We start from the raw sequence: 21,991 nt of genomic DNA, 5'->3' as shown, positions 1-21,991 counted from the left end.
AACTATTATTACAAACAAATATTATCCTAATTACTATTTAAAACATAAGACACTTCCTCTTTTATGATCTGACATACGATTTAGTGAATTCACAACTGTATTTTAATATATTTATAAACATTTTTTTAGTAAAAATACATAGTATGTATACATACAAATTATTGTTTGATAGAGAAATATTATTTTTTGTGATAATATTGAATATTGCTACAAAAAATAGTGGCATAATTATTTTTATATAAAACATTACATACCCCCATTTTATTAGCATTAACAATTTTCATTCATACAGCTTCTTTGAAATCCGATCATCTCATATACTTAATGTACTGTTTTTCTTTATATGACTTTAAACATTAAGACATGTAACACATGTTGATTTTTTATTGCCTTCTTCAAAGCACTGACGCGAAAATCCACGAATCCATTTGCTTACCGGTGGAAACTAAAATCTAGACACGTGTTCGTCATTAATATAAAATAAAAACACATCTCCTTTGTGAATATACTGTATAGGTTTAGGAACCTTGTTTAACATATTAGAAGAATGTGCACTACTTGGACCGTCATCAAAAGCGTATGCATTGTTTAAAGCGTTGAACCCATTGTTATTCGATGATTTTATATTTGCTTATCATTGAATCAACAAACTATTATTTAATAGATGTGTTTTTTCGAATATTTACTGAATATATAAACATATATTGAAAAGCTGGCTCTATTTCAGTAATGATTGTTTTTTTATATTATATATATATAGAAAGCATCGCTTGCGTATATTTTCATACGTTTATAAATATTATGTGTGTTCAAAATTAGAAATAACTCGAGAAAAATTGATTCGGCGACCTTTGAGTTCGATATAGATTACGAGTGCGTTAACACTGGGAAAGTTTTCCGGTTTTTGCCGTTCGAAAATAGCTGAAACCAGAAAAAATCCCTATCTATAAAGATACAGAATAAAAAAGAATTGGCCATAAATAATTATTTTTCCAACATCACACAGCCGCCGTATTTTACGACGATAATAAATAATGTTATGTTGAATAACAAGTTTAAAATCGTACAACAGTCTGTTGGTTTTATTCGATCTATTAATATTTGTTTGGGTTTTGATTTGTTTCTTTTGTGTAATGCGTTGATTAAGTAGCGCTAGTGATTTTTTTTGGACTCGAGAACAAAATACTTTCCTCGTTGAAATCACGTACGAATTTTCACAGCTAGCCAAATAGTCTGACAGACCTTGGGACGTCTTCGTAAGAATTTCCTCTCGAGTGCTTTTGGAAAAGTATGACGAGAGAATCGTGCAGTAGACTTTGATTTTGAGAAGCGCTGGTGATATTTTTCTTTCTAATTTCTGATCTAGACAGGTATGCACATCATTTCTAAAATATGATTTGCATATAAAATTTATGTTTTATTGCCAAAGATACTCTTGGATTTTTTTATACGAGCTACTACATTTTAAAAACGTTCCAATTACACTATACAGAAATTTTGCAAGTTTTTTACCTCAAAGATAAAAATAACTTGTTATAGATTATTCCATATATCGTTTTTATTAAAAAAACGTTTTTAAGTGCCTTTCCATATTATTTTAAGTTATGTATAAAATTAAACTTACTGTCTAAAAATAATTCAGTAAAAATATGCTCAGTATATTTTCTCAAAATAGTTTTATTTATATTGTTGTTAATTACATATAGGAAAAAAAAACAGAAAGATAAAATATTCGTTTTCGTGTGATGCTAATACAATACCAGGAATCATATTCAAGGCATCGTGTTTCGTACATTTAAGAATATTATTATTAGATGTATTTAAAATCGTATAATATTGAGAATGCATATTTAATATTACGTAAAGTTTTAAAACTCAGATATACTTTTATATATGAATTATATAATTTAATATTCTTGGAAAACAATTTTGATCAACAAAACAAAAATATACATAAATATTTATAAATAAACAACTTTTACGTAATTCATAATTTCATTGAATATGAATTCTAGTATTAAAGAATTTTAAAATGTAATACAAAGTATAGTCTATTATAATAGAATGAACAAATATTTTTTAATTACTATCTTAAATTTGTGGCAAAAATTATGTTAATATATTTATAATTTTTCATGCGATTTGATTCAATATCGCTGTCAAATGTAGTAATTTTTCTACTCGACAAATGTATTGTTTTATTGTTGATAAGTGTCCAAAGTATTTGCATAAGAAAGAAAACTTTCTTATGCAAAGATTATTTTATTTGAATTAAGTAGAATAAAGTAATTAATTCTGTCTCATTTATTTTGATTTCTGGCATATTTTCAGTGATCTAGTCTAATTTTTCAAAGAGTTACGATCAAATCTGTCAAACGAAATCGACCATTACAACACAAATGTTGACAGATTTGGTTATACTACTAAATTCAATGAATTATATATTTGATTTAAGTTATAAAAAATGTAAGAAAAATGAAAAAATGTGGACATTTTTTCTATGTAATAAATACTAAAATTTAATTTACTACATGTGTTTTAAGTATATTAAAAATACTTTAAAACTATATACTTAATACAATTTATATTGTTTATGGTTAAATTTAGTTAAAAATATTTTGATTCTTTAATGCTCATAAAATAATATTTTTAGCGACAGTACTTTATGTACTGTCAATTATTATTAAGAGTGTATTGACGTATATTGATTGTAAGCTATAATAATAGTTTATAATTCATAAAATGGCACCTCGACAAAGCCGCGCAGGACAATCCCGCGCTGACATAGCTGCGCAAAGTCAAAACAAAATTAATTTTATAACATGGTTTTTATTTATTAATAATTACAAATATATATATATATATATATATATATATATATATATATATATATATATATATATATATATATATATATATATATATATATATATATATATATATATATATATATATATATATATATATATATATATATATAAGAAAAGAGAGGCGTCTCGCTACCGCTCGCGCCGACTTTCACTGTAGAACCAAACAACCTAACTTTTTTTTAATGATATTGTATTGATTTATTTTCATTTCGGTATATTTTGTAACTGTCAAGCATCATCCAATCTATTACTAACTGTTAAAAAAGCGAATCACTAGTGATAGAGCTGTCCACAAAACAAAATAATTAGAATAAAAAAAATATTTTCTTTCATTTTATTCAATTTTATAATTTTGATTTGCGCGGCTTAGTCGGCGCGGGATTGTCCGGCGCGGCTTTGTCGGGTCCCCCATAAAATAGATGTCAGTATAAGTTTTAAGAACATTTAATATTATAAATGAATTTCTTGGAATAGCTAAAGAATTCTCGTGTAATACAGTGGTAAATTTATTTTCTCGAAAAATAAAAAGAATAGAAAAATTATAAACATAACTAATAAATAATCTATACACTTATTAATACCGTTATACATATAATATGTCAATAATTATATTAATACACTAGATATTTATTAGTAATAAATAGTCTGTTTCCTTTCTGAAATATCGCATTGACCAGAATTTGACATTTTTAATTTTATAAGTCAGAATACACTACCACTTCGCTTCCGACTTGGAACAAACGAAGCGGAGCCACGCCAAATCAAACTAGACGACAGTTAGAAGCCAGAAAAGCCATTTGCTTTTGACTCCAACTATCACACCAGTTTCATATAAGCAGTCGCATGAATCTTTGTTGTCTTTCAGACGATTTAGTGTTACAAACATAATCGTGAGCACAGTCAGGTACGCACATGTCTTTATACATAAAAAACAGATCTGTCCAATTTAGTAGTGCGTATAAAATATTTGCATTAAATATGTAATAAAATATATTTAAAGCACAACATAAATTAACGAAATTGGAAAATAATTTGTGTCACTAATCGCATATTTTCCCGACAAGTTAAAGATATAAAAAATATTAATAACATGATCAAAATATCTCTGGTTATACAGAATATTATTCGCGTTGGCGTATTGCATTTATTGAGAAAATTCTTAAGAGCATTTTTACCCCAAACATTGTCTGAGGTGCATCCAAATCTTACACTCTCAAACGTGGGCGAAGATATCATCGGAAATACCACGTTGAAAATTAGCAATTCACGTCGCATAAACAAAGTTTTCTCTCTTCGTTTTATGCTTTAGACTTGCGAAAGCGCCAACGGATCATCAGCGTTTTAACGGAAGGGATTAAGAATCGAATGTATTTTTTCTTTTGTGTCGCATAAATTGGGAACGCAAAGACTGTCACTTTAGAGACGGTTTTCGCATACTTTAATAACAGTTTGGTTTTTCCGAGAAGATTGGCCGCTTTCAGGTGCCAACGGTTGAAATAGAATGATTGTGCGTTGCTCACGGTTACGACTTTTGACGTATCTTTTCGTGTTCTTTACACACACGACTTAATGTAAATTTTATTAAATTAGCGTTCTGACATCTAAACATGTTAAAAACTACTTTCATTTCGTTGTCATCTTCACCATAACAATGTATTTCATTAATTAACAAAATATGTTTTATTTAATCCGAATGATTAAATTGTACCTACATTTCTCATTTAAAAATTAAAATGAAATTTCTATATTACGTGTTATATTTAAGTTGTTTGATATAATTCAAACACAAATCATTGTCGGTAGTCTTTAGTGGACCTTCAACACGATTTTCATTTGCGTCATTCGATGTATTTTGTTTTTATCGAATAATAAAAAGCATTGCACAATGTTTATAATGAACTTCTTAGTTCGGTTTTACCAACGGCTTTTTTCGAGTTACTAAAATTGTAGTGTTATGTTAAAGTGTTATGTTCTGAGTGAAAGATTTTCATTGTATCGAGTAGCTAATTTAATGCTTCGGAGCAAAAACAGACTATTTGTCTACTAAATATTTAGTAATATTTCTTTTTTTATTATATTTCTTTAAAAATACACCTATTGCATAGACTCATGGCGCGACTTTCAATTTTTAGGACACGAAAACTGTCGTTATTTTTATCAGAACAACATTATACCTTTTATAAAAATAGACCTCATAAAACTAGACTTTTTTATTTATGTGGTATATAACGAAATCTAAGAATACCGTAGTTTTAATCATATAAATATTAAACGTCTAAAAATAATTCATGTAAATATCTCGGATAAGTTCATTAGTCAATCAGCCATTTTGTTGTTTGTTGAAGAAAATATAAAGAGGTAAAAACGTTAAAATTTTCGGGTTTTGAGGCCGAAGGGGTGTGACTTTGCATTAAAAATAGACGCCGGAAAAGCTGGTAGCATTATATTGATAAACGTAATTATAAAAATAAACACATAAAAAGAGAAATGTAGATGTCGCTATAAGGCTGTGCTTTTGAATTAGTTGATCTTGAAATTTGAAGTGTCGAGGAGCATTATTGTCGGCTATCATTTCAGCAAAGCGACTAGGATTGTCGTGAGGTGTTCTCACGATGCTCTCTGTTTTTTTTGGCTAATCTCTGCTTGTCCATTTTGCTGTGTCTTTTGTGTCACATATTTTATAATGCTAGTTAGAGACAGCTTAGACGAAAAGATGTTTAAGATTTAATGTATCACTTCTTAGACACACCCATAAATTTATTCAAATTTTATTATATTGATAAATAGTTTCGGCAGGCTTTATTGGACTATCAACGCGGTTTTTTTCTCCTTGTTATCTAAGCTCTTTATGTTTCACGAAGGCGATGCGCTTCTTTTTCGGAACCTATGCAACATCCGTTTCTTCGAACTGTCTTGTTAGCTTTTTATATTTGTTGAGTAAAAATAGTTGATGAAAGCATTTCTGACACCTTCTTTGAAACACCTCATGCACATGTTTATTGTTATATATCGAGCGAAATAAACAAAGATCGAAAATATCGAGCTATAAATCAAATTCAATGTTATTATTTTTAAAGCGCTAATAATTACAGAACCGATACGCGTAGGGATAACGGTTAACGAAGCAGAGTTTAAAGAAACCATTTATAATCGTCGGACTTTAATTGTCACGTCGGTTCTTTTTCTATCTCGGTTTTCTTCGAATGCTGCCAATCAACGTTTATTTCCGCCATTCTTGCTTCGGCGAAGGGATGATACAAGGCCGTGGCGTGTTAATCTTTCGATGATGATGCTTTTCAAACTCGAGTTACAATAATAATAATTGAATCATTATACTTAGATATTTCCGATGGCTAACATACATAAAGTCATAACCTAGTCTAACATAATGCGTGGGTACAAAACCGGGCATCTAGCAATTTTTCTGCCGAGATACATTATGAGTCGATATCTGAATTAGGATTTTTAGTTTTCTTGGTATAGAGCAGGGATAAGCAAACTTCTGAAGAATGCTGTCTTATTAAACTAGGTTAAAAAAAATCACGTTGATTTTTTAGAACATACTATGCCATTCTAATGCTAGGTATACAATTAAAATGGATGTATAGATTGTTGGTACTGAAGTTTTGCTCAAAGATTGTCCATGTCGCATTGAAGCACTAGTAAAAGTGATGGCTGGGTTGGACCAAAATCTGACGATTGAAGTGGAAAAGCTGTTTGGCTTTTAAAGCCTAGATTCTTTTTTTACTTTAGCGAGAATTGTGTATCATTAATAGAACATCTGATTTATAAAGTTTTTATTATTTTTTATTAAATACATCGAAATTGCATAATACATCAGGCATATCCATGCGGAAGAGCTTGCTCGAAATGGGCCAATCATATCTTAGCCATAACAACATTTGTAATGTCCATTACCCAAATAAATCAGAATAATGATTCACGTCTGGTTAGAGATGGGTATTAAATGCAAATGATGGACCAGACCGACCGTTTTTTTGTTTGTTTTACGCGAAAGCTTAATTTTTACAATTAATTTGATTATGTAAAATTTATTAAATTCTAAACTTTCGCAATATCTTACGAAGACATAGTAAAAAGCAACCGTAACGTCATTTTAATAAAATGTTGAAGTGGACGAGCAGCGCTATAAATTTATTAAAAACATGCTTTTATTTCCATAAATAATATTTTAATAAAACGCAGATGTACATATTTTTTATTATATTTTACTCATAAATCATAATTTTATTTAAATACAACTTTAAAATGTTAAATATAAATTGTTTTAAGCTTGATTAATGATTCATATTTAAAATTTATTAATTTATTTTTACCTAATATACAGATTATTGTTGATATTTATAAAAAAGTAAAATCTAAAAGGTTGATAAAAAGTTAGAGAAAATATAACATTAATGAATCAGCAGATACATTTTTTCACAAATTCAGTAACCCCCTGCCTTTTTTCGTTATTATCATATTGTAGATTTAACTGTCTGCACTATCTACCTTTTATATGCGAAAATGCATGTTTAATTCAATGGTAATTTTAATAATTTTATTTATATAACTGTACCAGGAAGTTTAAGAATCTCTGCGCTTGATGCTTTGGTCTTGGGTCATGTACCTTCTGCGTATTTTCGGTGGACAATGTAACGAAAAATCTTGAAAAAGCACAATCAACAAAGGCAAACATACATTTTTTTTATCGCCCCTTTAAAAAGATTGCGACATTATAAAGTGCGAGGATAAAATCGCGAGAATGCAACTGAAAAGCGGAAATTTTGCCAGCGAAAGCACAAAAGTATGTTTATTGTGGCTGATGATTGTTACGGTAATTTGGCACAATAAATAAGCGAACAAAAGAGATTCGGCGAAAGAGCGCTCGTTTACTTTTCATTATTGGTAATAAATCTTTTTTATTGTTTCAGTTGAAGTAATAAAGTGACGCTGGCGAAAAGTATGACATTCGACAGCCTCGTCGGTGGAAAGTTGAGGACGGCCGATTGAGAGTGATTGTGGCCAAAATCAATTCAAATGTCAGCCATAGCCTTTTCGCGCTTGGACTTTCGAAGTGCACAACAACTGCAGGAACTATACAACATGAAGTGGTGGGTAAGATTTAATTATAAACATAGTTGGTGAGATTTTGCTGTGCTATGGCCAAATATATATTTTTTTAAATTTTATAAAAACAATTTCTATGAGATTTCAGAGTTGTCAGAAGATAAAAATATAAAAAAAAGTTTTTCAATAATTATATAATATATACCAAAAAATATAATTTTAGGAAAGTATTTTTTAATAGTATGCATATAAAAATACGATTTTATTATTTATAAAATCGGCATAAAAAAAATTTAATGCAGGAAAATCAAAGTTATTTGTATGATTGAAGCAATATTTTATAGTGATGCGATTTTAATATTTTATGGCCAAATGTTTTTTTGTACAAATTTTAGTCTATTATGGCCAAATTTACTTCGTATGACATTTTGTTTGAATTATGTATGAAAGAGTTGCCTTATCATTTGTATGCATTGAAATTACATTTATTGATACAAAGTTTTATTTTAAATATTTTTTTATTTAAAGTATATATTGAAGTTTGTTCTCGCTGTAGTAGTGCAATACGCAGTTTCGGAAGAGATTCTCATGACTGCTTAGCTGTAGATGATTGTTTTCTAGAACTTCTAAGGGCTGTCCCGGTCGATTCTCAGTTTAGCTCCGCTTTATTCGGTTCTATTGAAGTCGGAAATGAAGTGGTAGTTCTGGATGTAATTACTGATTCCGTACGGCCATGTTTTAGTTTATATATCTCTTAAGAACTAGGGGAAATCAACCGTCCTTCCAATGCTTGAGCTTGATTGTATAATAAATATATAGGGTGTCCCAAAATTAACACCCTTTATATAGTTAGACTATCTGCGCAAAATGATTTAAGAATTTGTTAACACGACAATGATGTATTTCCTGTGGAATATTTGTAATTTTAAAAGTTTTTTTATGAATTAGTTCATTATTAGAGATTTGTTATACCTAATGTACGACCTAGCTCGATTTAAATGAATTATTAGAATTTTCATTATTCATTACTAATTATGGTCTCCTAGATTCGATAAAAATCGAAAAACGCTACGTTTTCTTCGGAATGGATTTGAGCCCAGGTCTTATGGGTATTAACTTTCAACTTATACTACTGATATATCATACTGGTTAGGGTTCATAAACCTGTTGGGGGAGATATGCAACGCGTTCTTTTGTATTTTGCACCGACCGTATCATTTGTTCAGGTTATTTTTGCGAGTTTTTATAACTCAGCACGTGGATGCTTGTATAACGCCGATAAATCCTCTAATAAGTTTCAAGCTTTTAGCAAATACTTGTGATAGTATTTACTGGTTATACTCGTTAATTACGCTTCAATTTGTTTTTCAAACTAGCATTACGTAAATAAAAATAAAGTCATGCAGAGGACAATCTAGCATCTCATTACAAGCCATTTTTCTCCATTCATGTTTTACAAACGGACATATCAATATGATAAATGAGATTTTGTCGACACGTAAACTAAAATGGCTTAGATCCAAGCGCCAAGTCTGCCATAAAATATTCACTGAATTATGGACGTCGCAAGTGCTGACGTATAAATAATGGTCTTGTTATATCCTCGTGTTTATTAAAGAAGAAAAAAAACAATAAAAGGCTGGTTCACTTGTAGTTTATGAGTTGTGGTGTGTAAGAAGCGAAGACACGAATCTGTGTCGAGTCTCAATCTAAAAGTTTGTTCCGGGTTTTATTTACGAACTCAAAGATCGTCTACGAAGAATGTCATTCACGTTTCTAGAATTTACAACGATAACGTTGTGTAACTGCGATAAAATGAAAGCTGATTATCAAAATCTACCTGTTATGTAATTTGGTTTATTATTATAGTTGAATTTAGCGATGAAGAAATACAAGAATTATTAGTATAAATATAGGGCAGGTATATAAAAATATGTAAAATGGATGCATGCTATTTTTCAGAGCATTTTTCAAAACTAGTTGACATAAATAGTTATGAATAATCATAAAGATTGGAGAAATTTAATATTAGTAGGATAAAAAAAATGTATTATTAGGTTTTTATAATAAATAGTTTATCTAAGAATATATTCTATAATTAGTGAAAGTAAAATAAGTCTCAATTAACATATTTTTATATTATTCTGAGAAAAATATCTAACTAAACGTATTGATTTTAAACCGATGTAATTTCGACGATGTGAAATACACACGGTAGTTGTAATAATATGATCAAAAATCGTATTATTTCAGTTATATTTTAATTGTAGTACATAGTTGTAACATAGCATAGTTTTTCTTACAGAATTAATACGGTTTTCCTTTAAAATAATAGTTACACCATTTATATATTTGCTCTTTGAGTGTCCTGAATAATATGTTGTATGTTTTGTATCCAATAGCTTTAGTATATTTTATTCTTGTTTCACTTATGCCCAGAATTTGTATTTTTCAATACATATACAATGACTAAAATTGTAGTTTGTTTGTATTGTGCTCGTCATGAATTTGAAAAAAATGAAAAAAACAAACAAACTGTTTTTACATTAATCTTAATCCAGCTACGAAGTTCAACTCAATCTTCGGAGTCGACTTTGTGTCTACGTGACGCAAAACTGTTAATAATGTATACTTTAAAATAATAATAATTTATGTATTAATAATTGTATTCTAAAAAAATAAACACAAGGTTAACACAACCTATACACGTCTTGGGTTCAATATGGAAATATTGAAGTCTGACTCAATCAATGCCAGTTGTCTTTGAAATGACTTAACAGCAGTAGAAGTTTAATATATGAGCACTGTATTTATTTGTAGTTTTAGGTTATATTCGTCAATAAATCCCATAATATCTGCTCCAATTTTTAAAGCTATTTAATATTCGATAAGAGTAGCTGAAGGCGCTTTTTTAGAATTAAAAAAAACCATGATTGAGCTATTGAACTTGTGTATGGTAAAACAATTCGATAGTCGGCTTCCATTATAGAAAAAAGTGACGGAATTGTCGACGGTTAAGTTCACAGCCTATAAAACTGGTTCAATAACACATGATAGGTTGAGATACTTCCCACAAAGTGCTTTGCACATATTTTTACCACCATCGGATGTGATAGATTTTAGTTGATTTTACTTCAGATTGTTATTTGTTAACATTTTTTCAATATTATTAAACGTATTTTTTTCTGTAGTTGTTCCATCCAGACTAGTTATAAAAGTTACTTTTAAGCCATTTTTTTAAATTTTTTTAATTTAAGTAATTCCGCTTGAGTAAGAAATAACTTATTCTACGGTTACAATTTGCTACATTAATACGTATACGTTTAGAAAACTAAGAAGTACACTTAAAATATTTATTATTAATTTTTAATAATAAAAATAAGAATCATTGTAAAAGAAAAATGTGATATTTATTGACTTAATTTTATTTAATTAAAGTTGTATGAATTAATATAATATTTTTTTGCAATTATTTTTATACTCTATTTGCGTTAACATAGTCAGTTCGAGAGCTATCCATTTCATAATTATTCATAATTGAGAAAGAGATGGCAAGTTTGAGTTTACGCTTTAGCTCTAAAACATACAATACGGATAAACGTTCGATATATTGATTGATAAATATAAAAAATATCATTTTGATTTTAATTTCTATAAATTTAGACAATCAGCATTTGTTAAGCTGCTTATTGTTATCACTTATTCAATTTAGCTCTTAGCTATTCGTGGATATATATTTTTTTCATCGCGGTGCTTTCATCGCGGAAATGCCGCCCCCAAGCAAGTGCCGCCCGAGGCGGTTCACCCCTAACTACGCCAATGTCTCACTGAAAGCCTGATAGATTGAAATAGGGCTAAAATAATCACAAGTAACTTTATTAATTAATATTTAAAAAGTTGTAGATAACTTAAATTATGAATTAAGTGTAATAGAAATATGGTTAAAAATAATGTACTTACACTAAATGAGAAAAAAACTATATGTTTGTTTTTTAATAATAAAGATATGTTGGACAATAAAATAAAAATTGTTATAGATAACTCAAATATAAAATAGTTAATAATATAAAATATTTTGGAATAATTGTAAATAAAAAAAAATTAAGGAACATTTAAAAATTAGTATTTTCTTTTTTTATTATTTATTTATTTTTAATCTATTAATACATAAGTAATTAGTATTTTTTTATTATTATATTGGCATGTAAAGAAAACATCCCATTGGATGCCTCTCCATATTTATAAATTCAAAATATAATTTAATTTAATATAATACTATTTCTTTTGTTTATACAATTTTACGTGTCAGTTATGTCAGATGGTCTAATCTAAATCGTTTCAAGTCGTCTGGTGTCGTCATAGCTACAGTCAAGAAGTTTGGGTGGTGTTCTAGTCTGCGTATGTCGTAAATTTGTTCGTTATTTCGTCTTTTATGAAATCTATGGTGAAAGAATTAAAGGTCGTTATGTATTACGTCATTAGAAACAAACCAAAGAGCGTCGACTATCATTCGTAAAACCTTGCTTTGGAATCTCTGGATGATGGCGACGGTGGAAGCACAAGCACTACCCCAAAGTATTATAGAACCCCGTATGTCCATACTGGTTTGATAATTGAATTGTACATTAGTAACTTATTTTCCAGTGTCATCCTGGATCTTCTTCCCATCATCCAGTGCATTTTTCGAAGTTGAATTCCAAGCTGTTTCCTTTTAGAAATGATATGTTTCTTCCATGTGAGCCTTCTGTCCAGATATACTCCCAGGTATTTAACCTCTTCTTTTTGTTGTAATATTTTACCATTTTGCAAAACATTTGGGCAGGTGTTTTTATACAAGCGTTGATTTTGTTATGATGAGAAGCGATCACAGCTGTATCGTCCGCAAATGTCGCTATTGTTGCTGAACCTATCTTTGAGAGATCAGCTGTATATATTAGGTAGAGTTTCGGTCTCAATACACTTCCCTGTGGAGCTCCGAGTTGATTTCTTTCAGCACCGTGCACCCGCGTTGACGTATATTATCTAGGATGAAAAGTATTTTAAGCATAAATAAAAAAATAATCTACTATAGTATTATATTGTCCTAATTAAATTATAGTGCAACAATATTATAAGGGCAATGAGATTATTTTGAAATAAAAATAGATTTACTAGCTAGTAACCTAACCTTAATGAATTAACAAAACACAACGCAACCCAATGAAAGATATAAAACTATAATTCATTTGGGTTTGGTTAATTGGTTAATTCGTTAAGGTTAATCTATCAGTTATATTATATTTCCACAACATAGTTATAGACAGAGCCGCCGAGAGCAAACCCGGACCCTGGAAAAACAATGATTCCGGGCCCCATGACACAAATGGAATTTTATATATTTTTTAACATCGTAATATAATTTATTGAATAAATAATAATTGGTACAAGCTCATCATATATTATGCGAAATATTTTAATTAGGTATTAAAATTATAAAAAAATATCTACTCATAATATATATTTGATAATTAGTCGTGTCTTCTTTGGTGCTCAGTGTTGCCATATAGTGAATTTTCAATACAGGTCAAAATCAATAAAGTCGTTCAATCGCGATGAAAAATCTCGATTATCAAGCGTTTATATTAAGACTTTTTATAACAATATTACAAATGAGAATCGAATGAAGCACATTTAAACCGAATTTTGACCAATAGGAGTGCGTAAAATATAATTATCCCTTCTCAGAAGTCAAAAATCCACGTCAAAAGCAATAAAATCGTGCCGTCGCCGTCGCAATAGGAACGCTCGTTACCGATCGTTTCCACTGCGACGGCACCGACATGATTTTATTGCCTTTGACGTGAATTTTTGTCTTCTGAGAAGTGATAATTGTTTTTGCGCTCTTCTATTGACATAAAATCGCTTTGAATATACTTTGACCAATATGTCATATCGCAAGTCCGAAGTAATATCTGTAAGAATAACTATAATATTTTTAAAACAGTGTGATATCAAAGTGCAGATAAACTATGGAGCAATATGCAAAATGCGACATCTCTCTCTATTTCTTCTTCCGCTTATATTACCCTAAGAAATAAGTTGGTTAAGTTTGTATTTTGGACTTAAACTTCACTTACTTTTAGAACTTTCATTAGATCAAGTTGGGTTTGGTTACTTCGTATAGGTTAGGTTTGGGTTTGAACAGCAAATGGATGTTTCATATACATTTTAGAACAGTATGCAATTTCACTTGCACCCATCAGTTGAATTGTATTTTTGATAGTAGAAATATATATCTACTAGTTAAAGTATAATTGGACTTCACTAGTAAAATATATAACTTTACTGAAAAATACACATTCTCTGTAATATTTATACATCGCATGTAAATAAATAATGATAAGTATGAAAACACTTTTCAAACGATACCCAATTTGACATCTGACAGCTGATTTGTGCTCAGTTTGGTTTGCCATTTTACCATAAATAGACTTATGCCAGAACAACGCTTGAAAATACTGCAAATTTATTTCGAAAATCGTGGTTCAGTTCGCGAAACTTAACGGTTCGAGAAACCGAAGTAACTTAACTTCAAGATAAACTTTTCGAATGCTTCTTGAAAGACCAATTATGATGGAAGAAGTTAAAAGAGCTACAAGTGTCGATGAAACTCTGTTTTTGAAGTCTGATCTCGTTCGCTTTTCCATGTGATTATTGTTATAAATAGTTTGGGAAACGTTGCTGGATCGTTTTTGGTGCAGCGTCCCACTTGCTGCATCTCGCCCGGGACTCGGACGTTGACATCGCCATAACGCATAAATCATCATCTCCTACAAAGTTGCTTCGTATTATACGCAGTTTAAGTTCTGCTAAAAAGATAATCTCGTTGACTCTCTGCCATTTCTCCCGTGACGTCAGCTTTGGGATCATTACGTGTAAAGCGACAGACAGTAAAGTAACTAGGTCAAACATGATGCTAATTACTGTTTTGGGTCATGGTCATACCACCTGTGCGACTTACCTATTTTTACTGGTGCGTTTTTAACGTACATGAGTCAAACTATATTCAATTTCAATTATCGAGTCTAAGCTAGGGATAGTTCAATAACAATTACGTCCTTTGATCGACTGATCTCTCCGACAGTTGATCGAACTTTTTTGCGTTTGTTTTTCTCTTTAGCCTTGGATATTGCCAACGGAACCGCTTTGAACGCCCGTATAATTACCGCGACGCCCATTTTTAATCTTCCTTGCATATTTCAAGGTCCGTCAAGCATCAGCCGCTTGACACACTGACACCGACTATTTTGACTGCTCGCTGTGTTTATTTGTTCGGCAAGGTTATGGGGTAATGCACAATTTCCTGCTGCGCGGTCACCGATATCATTTTTCAAGCGGTCAACGTCAATTAATGGTATCACGGTGGATTGAGCGGATATAGCAGTTGGTTCATTTTTAGCCACTGACAAACATACTTTCGAGATATTTAAATATTTATTTATTAAATATCCTACTCTTTTTTATGTATTTGTTGTATGACTATCGTAAAGATTTAAATGCAGCTTCATTATTAAACGTTCCTTTGTAATTATCGAATAGTCGTCTTCAAATGATTACCATAGAAGTTACGCTTTCACTGAGGGATGTACGGGAGACGGAGCTAAACTAGATTAGTCTTCTCTCCCATTCAAAATGACCTGTATAACGGATGTGACTTACATTGTTTTATGGTTTATTATATTTCTGTAAAAATGCAGTGATCGGTCAAAAGTATGCATACTTTTTGAAATACGTCCGTACGTTATGATTATCAGTAAAATAATGAAATATTTGATTAATTAATTTAAATACACGTGCATAGCATAACAGAAAAAAACAATACAAATTAAAAAAAATATTTACATAATCAAATAGCTGATATTATTTTGTGGAGGATGATTTATTTAGCCACAAGCTAGGCGACACTCTGGCAACACTGACGTGGCGGGGGCGAGAGCAACACATTCTTTGGTTGACCACAACTATGCACTTCTACTGCAACGGCGCAATATGTGCCTAGTTGTTACCCGTCATGTCAATGTTGCCGTCCGCCAAAATTTATAATAGAGCCGGCCAAAGGGGCAGGTTATACGGGCGGTTACCCGGGGCGATTATATTTAAAACTGTATCGATATTTCATCGATTCCCCGAAATTTTTTTCGTAGTTGGTATTTAAAACAAAATTTTCTAAATGACCTTTTATTTAAGCAAAAACCGAGTTGTACCTTTTTTGCTCTTTTGGGAATTTTTTATTTTCATTAAAAAATTCCGAAATATTTTTGAACTAATATGTAACCATGACGACCTATATTTTTTTAGCTTTCGTATTCTGCCCTCCTTTAACCTTCTTGAAGAAAAATTTACGAGATAGATTTTAAACAAGGTTTTTGTGACTACCTTTTTTTTTGGCTCGCTCAGGAAAAAAAATCACAAATGATCGTTGTTTTTTTTAAGCCCTGGGGCGTTAGAAACTCTCGGTGCGGCCCTGCATATACATATTATATAATAAAAGGAACTATGTAAGAATATATCAATACTACAGTACAATTAAATGCTATAAATAATTTCTGTGAGTTTTACATTTAGAGAAAGCCACATAGTGAAAATTGCAACTTTTAAAGTTAAAAGGTACGTCAGTGATAATCATGGAATGCAAAAAATAAAAAATATTTTAGAAATTCATTAACACTCTATTTTTTATATGAGTCAGTGGACAAAAACAATGTACGCATTATCCACGTTGATGATACCGTAGATGAATTCAACATAATTAGAGCTCCTATTTTTATTTTAAAACTAAATTGTGTAGCGGCCAGAGATGACATTGGGGGGGGGGGGGTAATTAAATTCTATGAAATTGAATGAAATATTAATATTGAAAAAGATAAAATGACGTCCCTGATTCTAAACCAAATTATATCGGAATATATATTCACCAGTAGATATATTTTTATCAGTGAAAATAAAATTTATCTGGCAGGTGCTATTAAAATTATATGATTCCAACTGTATTTTTCAGTAAATGTATATTTTCAGTAGTGAAGTCCAAATACATTTTCACCAGTAGATGTATATTTCTACTAGCGAAAATATGATTTAACTAATAGGCGCTAGTGAAATTATATGCTGCTCTTAAATGTATATGAAATTAAATTTGACAGTTGCGAAACGTCTGATTGCTGTTCTTAAATGAACCTATCCTAATGAAAGTTTTAGAACTTTCATTAGGCTAATTCCAAAATACAAACTAAGTCAACTCATCTATCAGGGGAAAATAATCAGAAGAAGATGTAGACATATGTCGCAACTCGCATATTGTTCCATAGTTAGTCTGCATTTTTATATTAATATTGTTTTAAAAATATGCTAGCTATCCTTACCGATATTAATATTGACTACTGATATAAAAGTGGTGATCAAAGTATATTCAAATCGAATTTTGGTCAAAAGGAGGGCACAAAAGAAGTCAAAAATTCACGTCAAAAGCAATAAAATGCAGTGGGAACTCTCGGTAACGAGAAAGGAACATTTCAAATCTGTATCGGTTATCTATTTAGGTTGTCCCAAATATTATTCGTGTTTACGCGATGCATTTATTGCAAGAACTTAAAATAACATGCGGACCCATTCTTGTATCAGTTTTAGAATACGTAGATTAGTTATTATAATATTTGCGATTTAGAATCCAACATATTTTTATTGCTAGCTCAATTCTTCATATTTACGAGACAGTATTTAAGATAGGCGTATAAAAACCAATTTGGCAAAGCTCAGCTCGGATACAGGTGGTCTGAAACGAGCCGTTTTTAACGCGATAGAAAACGAAAATTCAGATACTATTTGCTAAATATGCATATATTGTGTACAAAGAACATGGTTACGCGTAAAAACGCAACGTTATGCTCTCTTTGTTTGCTTGCATTTTCTCCAAAGTGGAACAATGATGGCATCGTGCCATTTTGATTTCATTTCCGCACGTTTTTGCTCGACGCGAAGAAAGTGGTGCGATCTGGCGGTCACTTTGAAAATTATAGTTACAGGCGCACTTAAATTTCATATTTCGTATTTAATAACGTATATTTTATAATCATAGCAGTGTAATTCTAAAAATCAAACAGAAAGTTGTTTATATTTTTTAGAAAGCAAAAACCGGATTATTATTATATTTTTTTTATTTCGCTGTTAAAACGTGTAATAATAAATTAAATAGTATATTTATCATTACGTAACCATATACAATATAATATTTTTTTAATAAAAAAATAATACATGTTCAAAAAAGTAATTATTTATTTAAATTAAAATAATATTTTTATTCAGAATATAGACAATTAAAACACAGCCACCAAAAAGGAGTAGATTATGTATAATAAAAATCATTAAGTATACTATTTCATCACTGTTAGCAGTCTTTAGTGTATCTACATCACGGTTTTCGTGCGCGTCACTGAACTCATATGCATTTCGGAGGCGGTGACAAAGTTCTTCGATTCTAAAATCCAGTTGATGTAGTCCATTAGGTTGTTCCATAGTTTTTTGCCTTTTTAATGCTCGGTAACGAGCGTTTTATTGCTTTTGACGTGGATTTTTGACTTCTGAGAACTGATAATTGTTTTTGCGCCCTCCTATTGACCAAAATTCGATTTGAATATACTTTGATCACTACTTTTATATCAGAACTCCTTAATTTTAACGGTTAGGATAGCTATCATATTTCTAAAACATGGTGTATTATCGAAGAGCAGACAAAAAATGCGACATATGTCAACTTATTTTACTCTGAGAGATGATTATGAAAGTTTTAAAACTAAAATTAGTCTTAGAACTTTCATTAGGTTAGGTTTAGGAAAAGTAGCAAATGGACGCTTCGCAACTGTTTCATATAAATTTAAGAGCAGCATTTAATTATACCAGCGCCTATCAGTTAAAATATATTTTCGCTAGTAGAAATATATATCTACTTGTGAAAATGCATTTATACTTCATTAAAATATATTTTCACCGAAAAATACACATTCACTGTAACATTTATACATCTCATGTAATGATAAATAGTTGTTCCATTGATCTTTGCGTTTTTTTTACATTTGCAAAAATGTATAACGTTTTATAAATTAACGATAATTTCACTATTATTTCAGTAGTATCGTTGATACTATTTAGTAACGGGATAGGTTCGAGATTGGTTTTTTTTTAATTTTCTTTGAGGAATAATCCAAGAATTTCTAGTTTAGAATCAGGGAGGTCATTTCAGCTTTTATTATGTAGTTGTTTAATGTTTCCATTATATTAAAATTACCATGGTGTTTTATTAAATGCCATGCATTTTTTGGCCAAATTTAATGGCAAACAAACGCACTCACCTGCCCTTTTCCCAAATGACGACCCTGCTGTGATATTGGCGACACGTTGAGCTTTTGTGCTAGCTTCTGTATCGTTAATCTCGGACCCGCTTTGATGGCAACTCTATTATGCTCACTAACAACCCCTGAGGATTACCCGTCCTTACGTAGATATTAAATGTAAAAATTTTCGGAACGAAAATACATTTAAAACTGCGATCTCTTAACTTTATTAAAATTATAAAGTGGCGCACTCTAGCGGCCATTTTATAATTCGCGCGAATTCAAAATGTCGATTTTCAATCAGATCGAATTAACGCTGGCAGTAAAAGCAAGGTTTCAATTGTAGGTTGGATTTTGAAACGATTCTCGACAGATCGATCGATCCACGTGCGATTTTTGCCCATCTGTCGTCTAATATTACGCCATCTTGATACGAGCCAAAATATTTTGGATTTGAATGCCAACATACAATGCAAGAAGCCAACGAACTCGACCTGTCAATAATGCCGCTCGATTGACACAATGGCCGATTAAGTTCACTCACTTGGCTATTAATAAAACGTAAACGCGATTATTGTGCTTTACGAATTGACGTTTATCTCGCGGACTGCGAACTTGTGTGAAAGGTTATTTTTATTTATAAAATGCCGTCGTGTTTGCAAACAACACGCTAAAAAAATTTCACGCTTTGATTTTCAGATTGATAAGCTAAATAATTATTGAAGAGAGCGCCCGGCTTTTGAGTCAGTTAAATGCCAAAATACAGAGTGATTTAATAATAAGTTAGTTATAAAAAAACATATCATTAAATAAAACACACTATAGATATCAGATTCAGAAGCGTATTTGTTTAAAATAGTTGCTTTATGTTGTTTCTTGGTACCGCTCCAATTCTGAACGTTGCACTGTTATGTATGGTCGGTATTATATTACGGAAAACCAGTCTTAATGACAGAATCCGTACAGTTTGAAGAGTGTCAACGGTTGACACTTGAATTTCACTGATGTTTTGCAAATAGATTTCATTTAAATAGTTTTTTTAATATGTTTTCAAAAGTAAACCATTGTAATAAAAAAAAAAAAATTTTTATGGGATTTTCTTCTACTCTTGTTTCGTAACTTGTCAGCGAGTGTTTGATTGTCGGTGGACAAAAACAAACGATACACTTCATGTTTTGAACGGTGAGTCTTAATTACTTTGTAGACTATTCGCCAGGACATGTCTTAAACTAATTTGTCAAATGAACAAATTGTTGAAATTCGGCATAATTAGTATCGCGTGATATCTATTGCAGAAATTCGCTTTCGGTGCAACAATAAATATAGAATATTTAAAGAGTCAGCTCCCTAAGCATTCTAAAATTAACACTGTCAGCGTGGGCCGCTTAAAACGATTTTCAAGATAAAACAGTTTAGTTTATTTTTGTTCGCAGACCGAACTGGTGGAAAAGCGCCCAATTTTTACAAACGCGAGACTAACAGGCATCGGCGCGTTAATCGAAAAGTGAAAATGAACGCAGATAAAACCGTCAATTGACCTTTTGTATCTTTGTCTCCTTTACATTTTTTTTCGGTATGAGGCAAGACATTAATTTTAAAGATTTTAAACACAAAAAATATAACCAAAGATAATTTAAAAAAAATTGCCCCTAGCAGATAAGTACCAAATCGAGTTTAATATTTTCCAAGATATAGTTCACCATTTACAAAGCATATTTTTCTTATTAATATAAAGGAAAATTGTAATTCTACGTAGGTTTTAGGTACTTGTTTACTTTTGTATGTTCAGCGATTTTGCTAATTAAAGTCGAAATAAAAAAAACAATGCATTTTCTCTTCTCTGAAAATACAATGGCAATTAAAAGTAGCAAATAGAGCAATTGTATGATACTCGTAAATGACCAGTGTATTTATTTTTGTCATATCAGTGCACAAAACATTGGTGTGCAAACAAACTGATTGGTCAGTTGCCTTGAGGGGTGGTACCGGTATGTATAAGTACACAGGCGGCTTTGTTTTTTTTTTGTTCTCGAGATTATTATCTTATCGCCTCTTACTATTTTTAAAGATTTGTCATAATTCTTAGCTTACTTTTTCAATCCTGTTCTAAGCGATCACATTAATAATATTTGTATTTGTTATTATGCACTGACTCTTGAGAAATATATTGTATATTTTTGATGTATAAATGGCAATTCAAAGAGCTGGAAGTGTTGACTATGTTTATCATTAAGTATATTTATAAAATGTATAAAATGAATCGTTTTATTTATTTGTATATATGGTAATTTTTATTAATATAATTGAATTGTAATATATGCAAGCTTGGAACAACAAAAATATTGATTGTCTTTGAATTTGTTTCCGCTTTTGAATAATCCGATTGCATGCAGTACTGTGTGTGGCAATGCTGCGCTTATTGGAAAGCATTAATTTGCTTGTTTATAATATATATTTACTATATTTTCTTAGCTAAATATATATTTGAAGAGAAATAGCAAAAAAGTAATACATAAAAACTATAACATGCAATGGACAGTTTTGGCAAATTTCACTAGCAATAAGTTCTTATTATTTCTATCTATTTTTTTGTTAATATTCAACAGTATTCGTTTGCTAATTGTTATTATTTTGATTAAATAATTTTTAACTTCTAGTTTGTGGAGAATCCTTAACCATTTATGATGA

The 21,991-nt window shown here is 30.5% G+C and overlaps 2 protein-coding genes across 13 annotated transcripts in view; both read left to right on the top strand.

Moving 5' to 3' along the window:
- Nucleotides 1–21,991, top strand: part of agt (O-6-alkylguanine-DNA alkyltransferase) — a 595,014-nt gene that overhangs the window by 73,645 nt on the left and 499,378 nt on the right. The window lies entirely within an intron of this gene.
- The window catches only part of Asator (tau-tubulin kinase asator), a 41,585-nt gene that overhangs the window by 1,811 nt on the left and 17,783 nt on the right, over nt 1–21,991 (top strand). For 8 of the 12 annotated variants that reach the window (XM_088201450.1, XM_088201426.1, XM_088201433.1 and 5 more), the window contains exon 2: nt 7,805–7,984. In XM_088201450.1, coding sequence (XP_088057576.1) covers nt 7,911–7,984 — 74 coding nt within the window. In that variant the 5' untranslated portion in view covers nt 7,805–7,910. Of the gene's footprint in view, nt 1–7,804; nt 7,989–21,991 lie in introns of all 12 variants that reach the window. The other 4 variants (XM_088201529.1, XM_088201494.1, XM_088201514.1 and 1 more) reach the window with 1 other exon arrangement.

The sequence above is a fragment of the Plectrocnemia conspersa genome, unplaced genomic scaffold (genome assembly GCF_051122295.1).
Source record: "Plectrocnemia conspersa isolate PC_06_02 unplaced genomic scaffold, ASM5112229v1 ptg000001l, whole genome shotgun sequence".
NCBI lineage: Eukaryota > Metazoa > Arthropoda > Insecta > Trichoptera > Polycentropodidae > Plectrocnemia > Plectrocnemia conspersa.
Note: the sequence above shows the minus strand (reverse complement) of the source record. Positions and strands in the feature narration are given on the sequence as shown.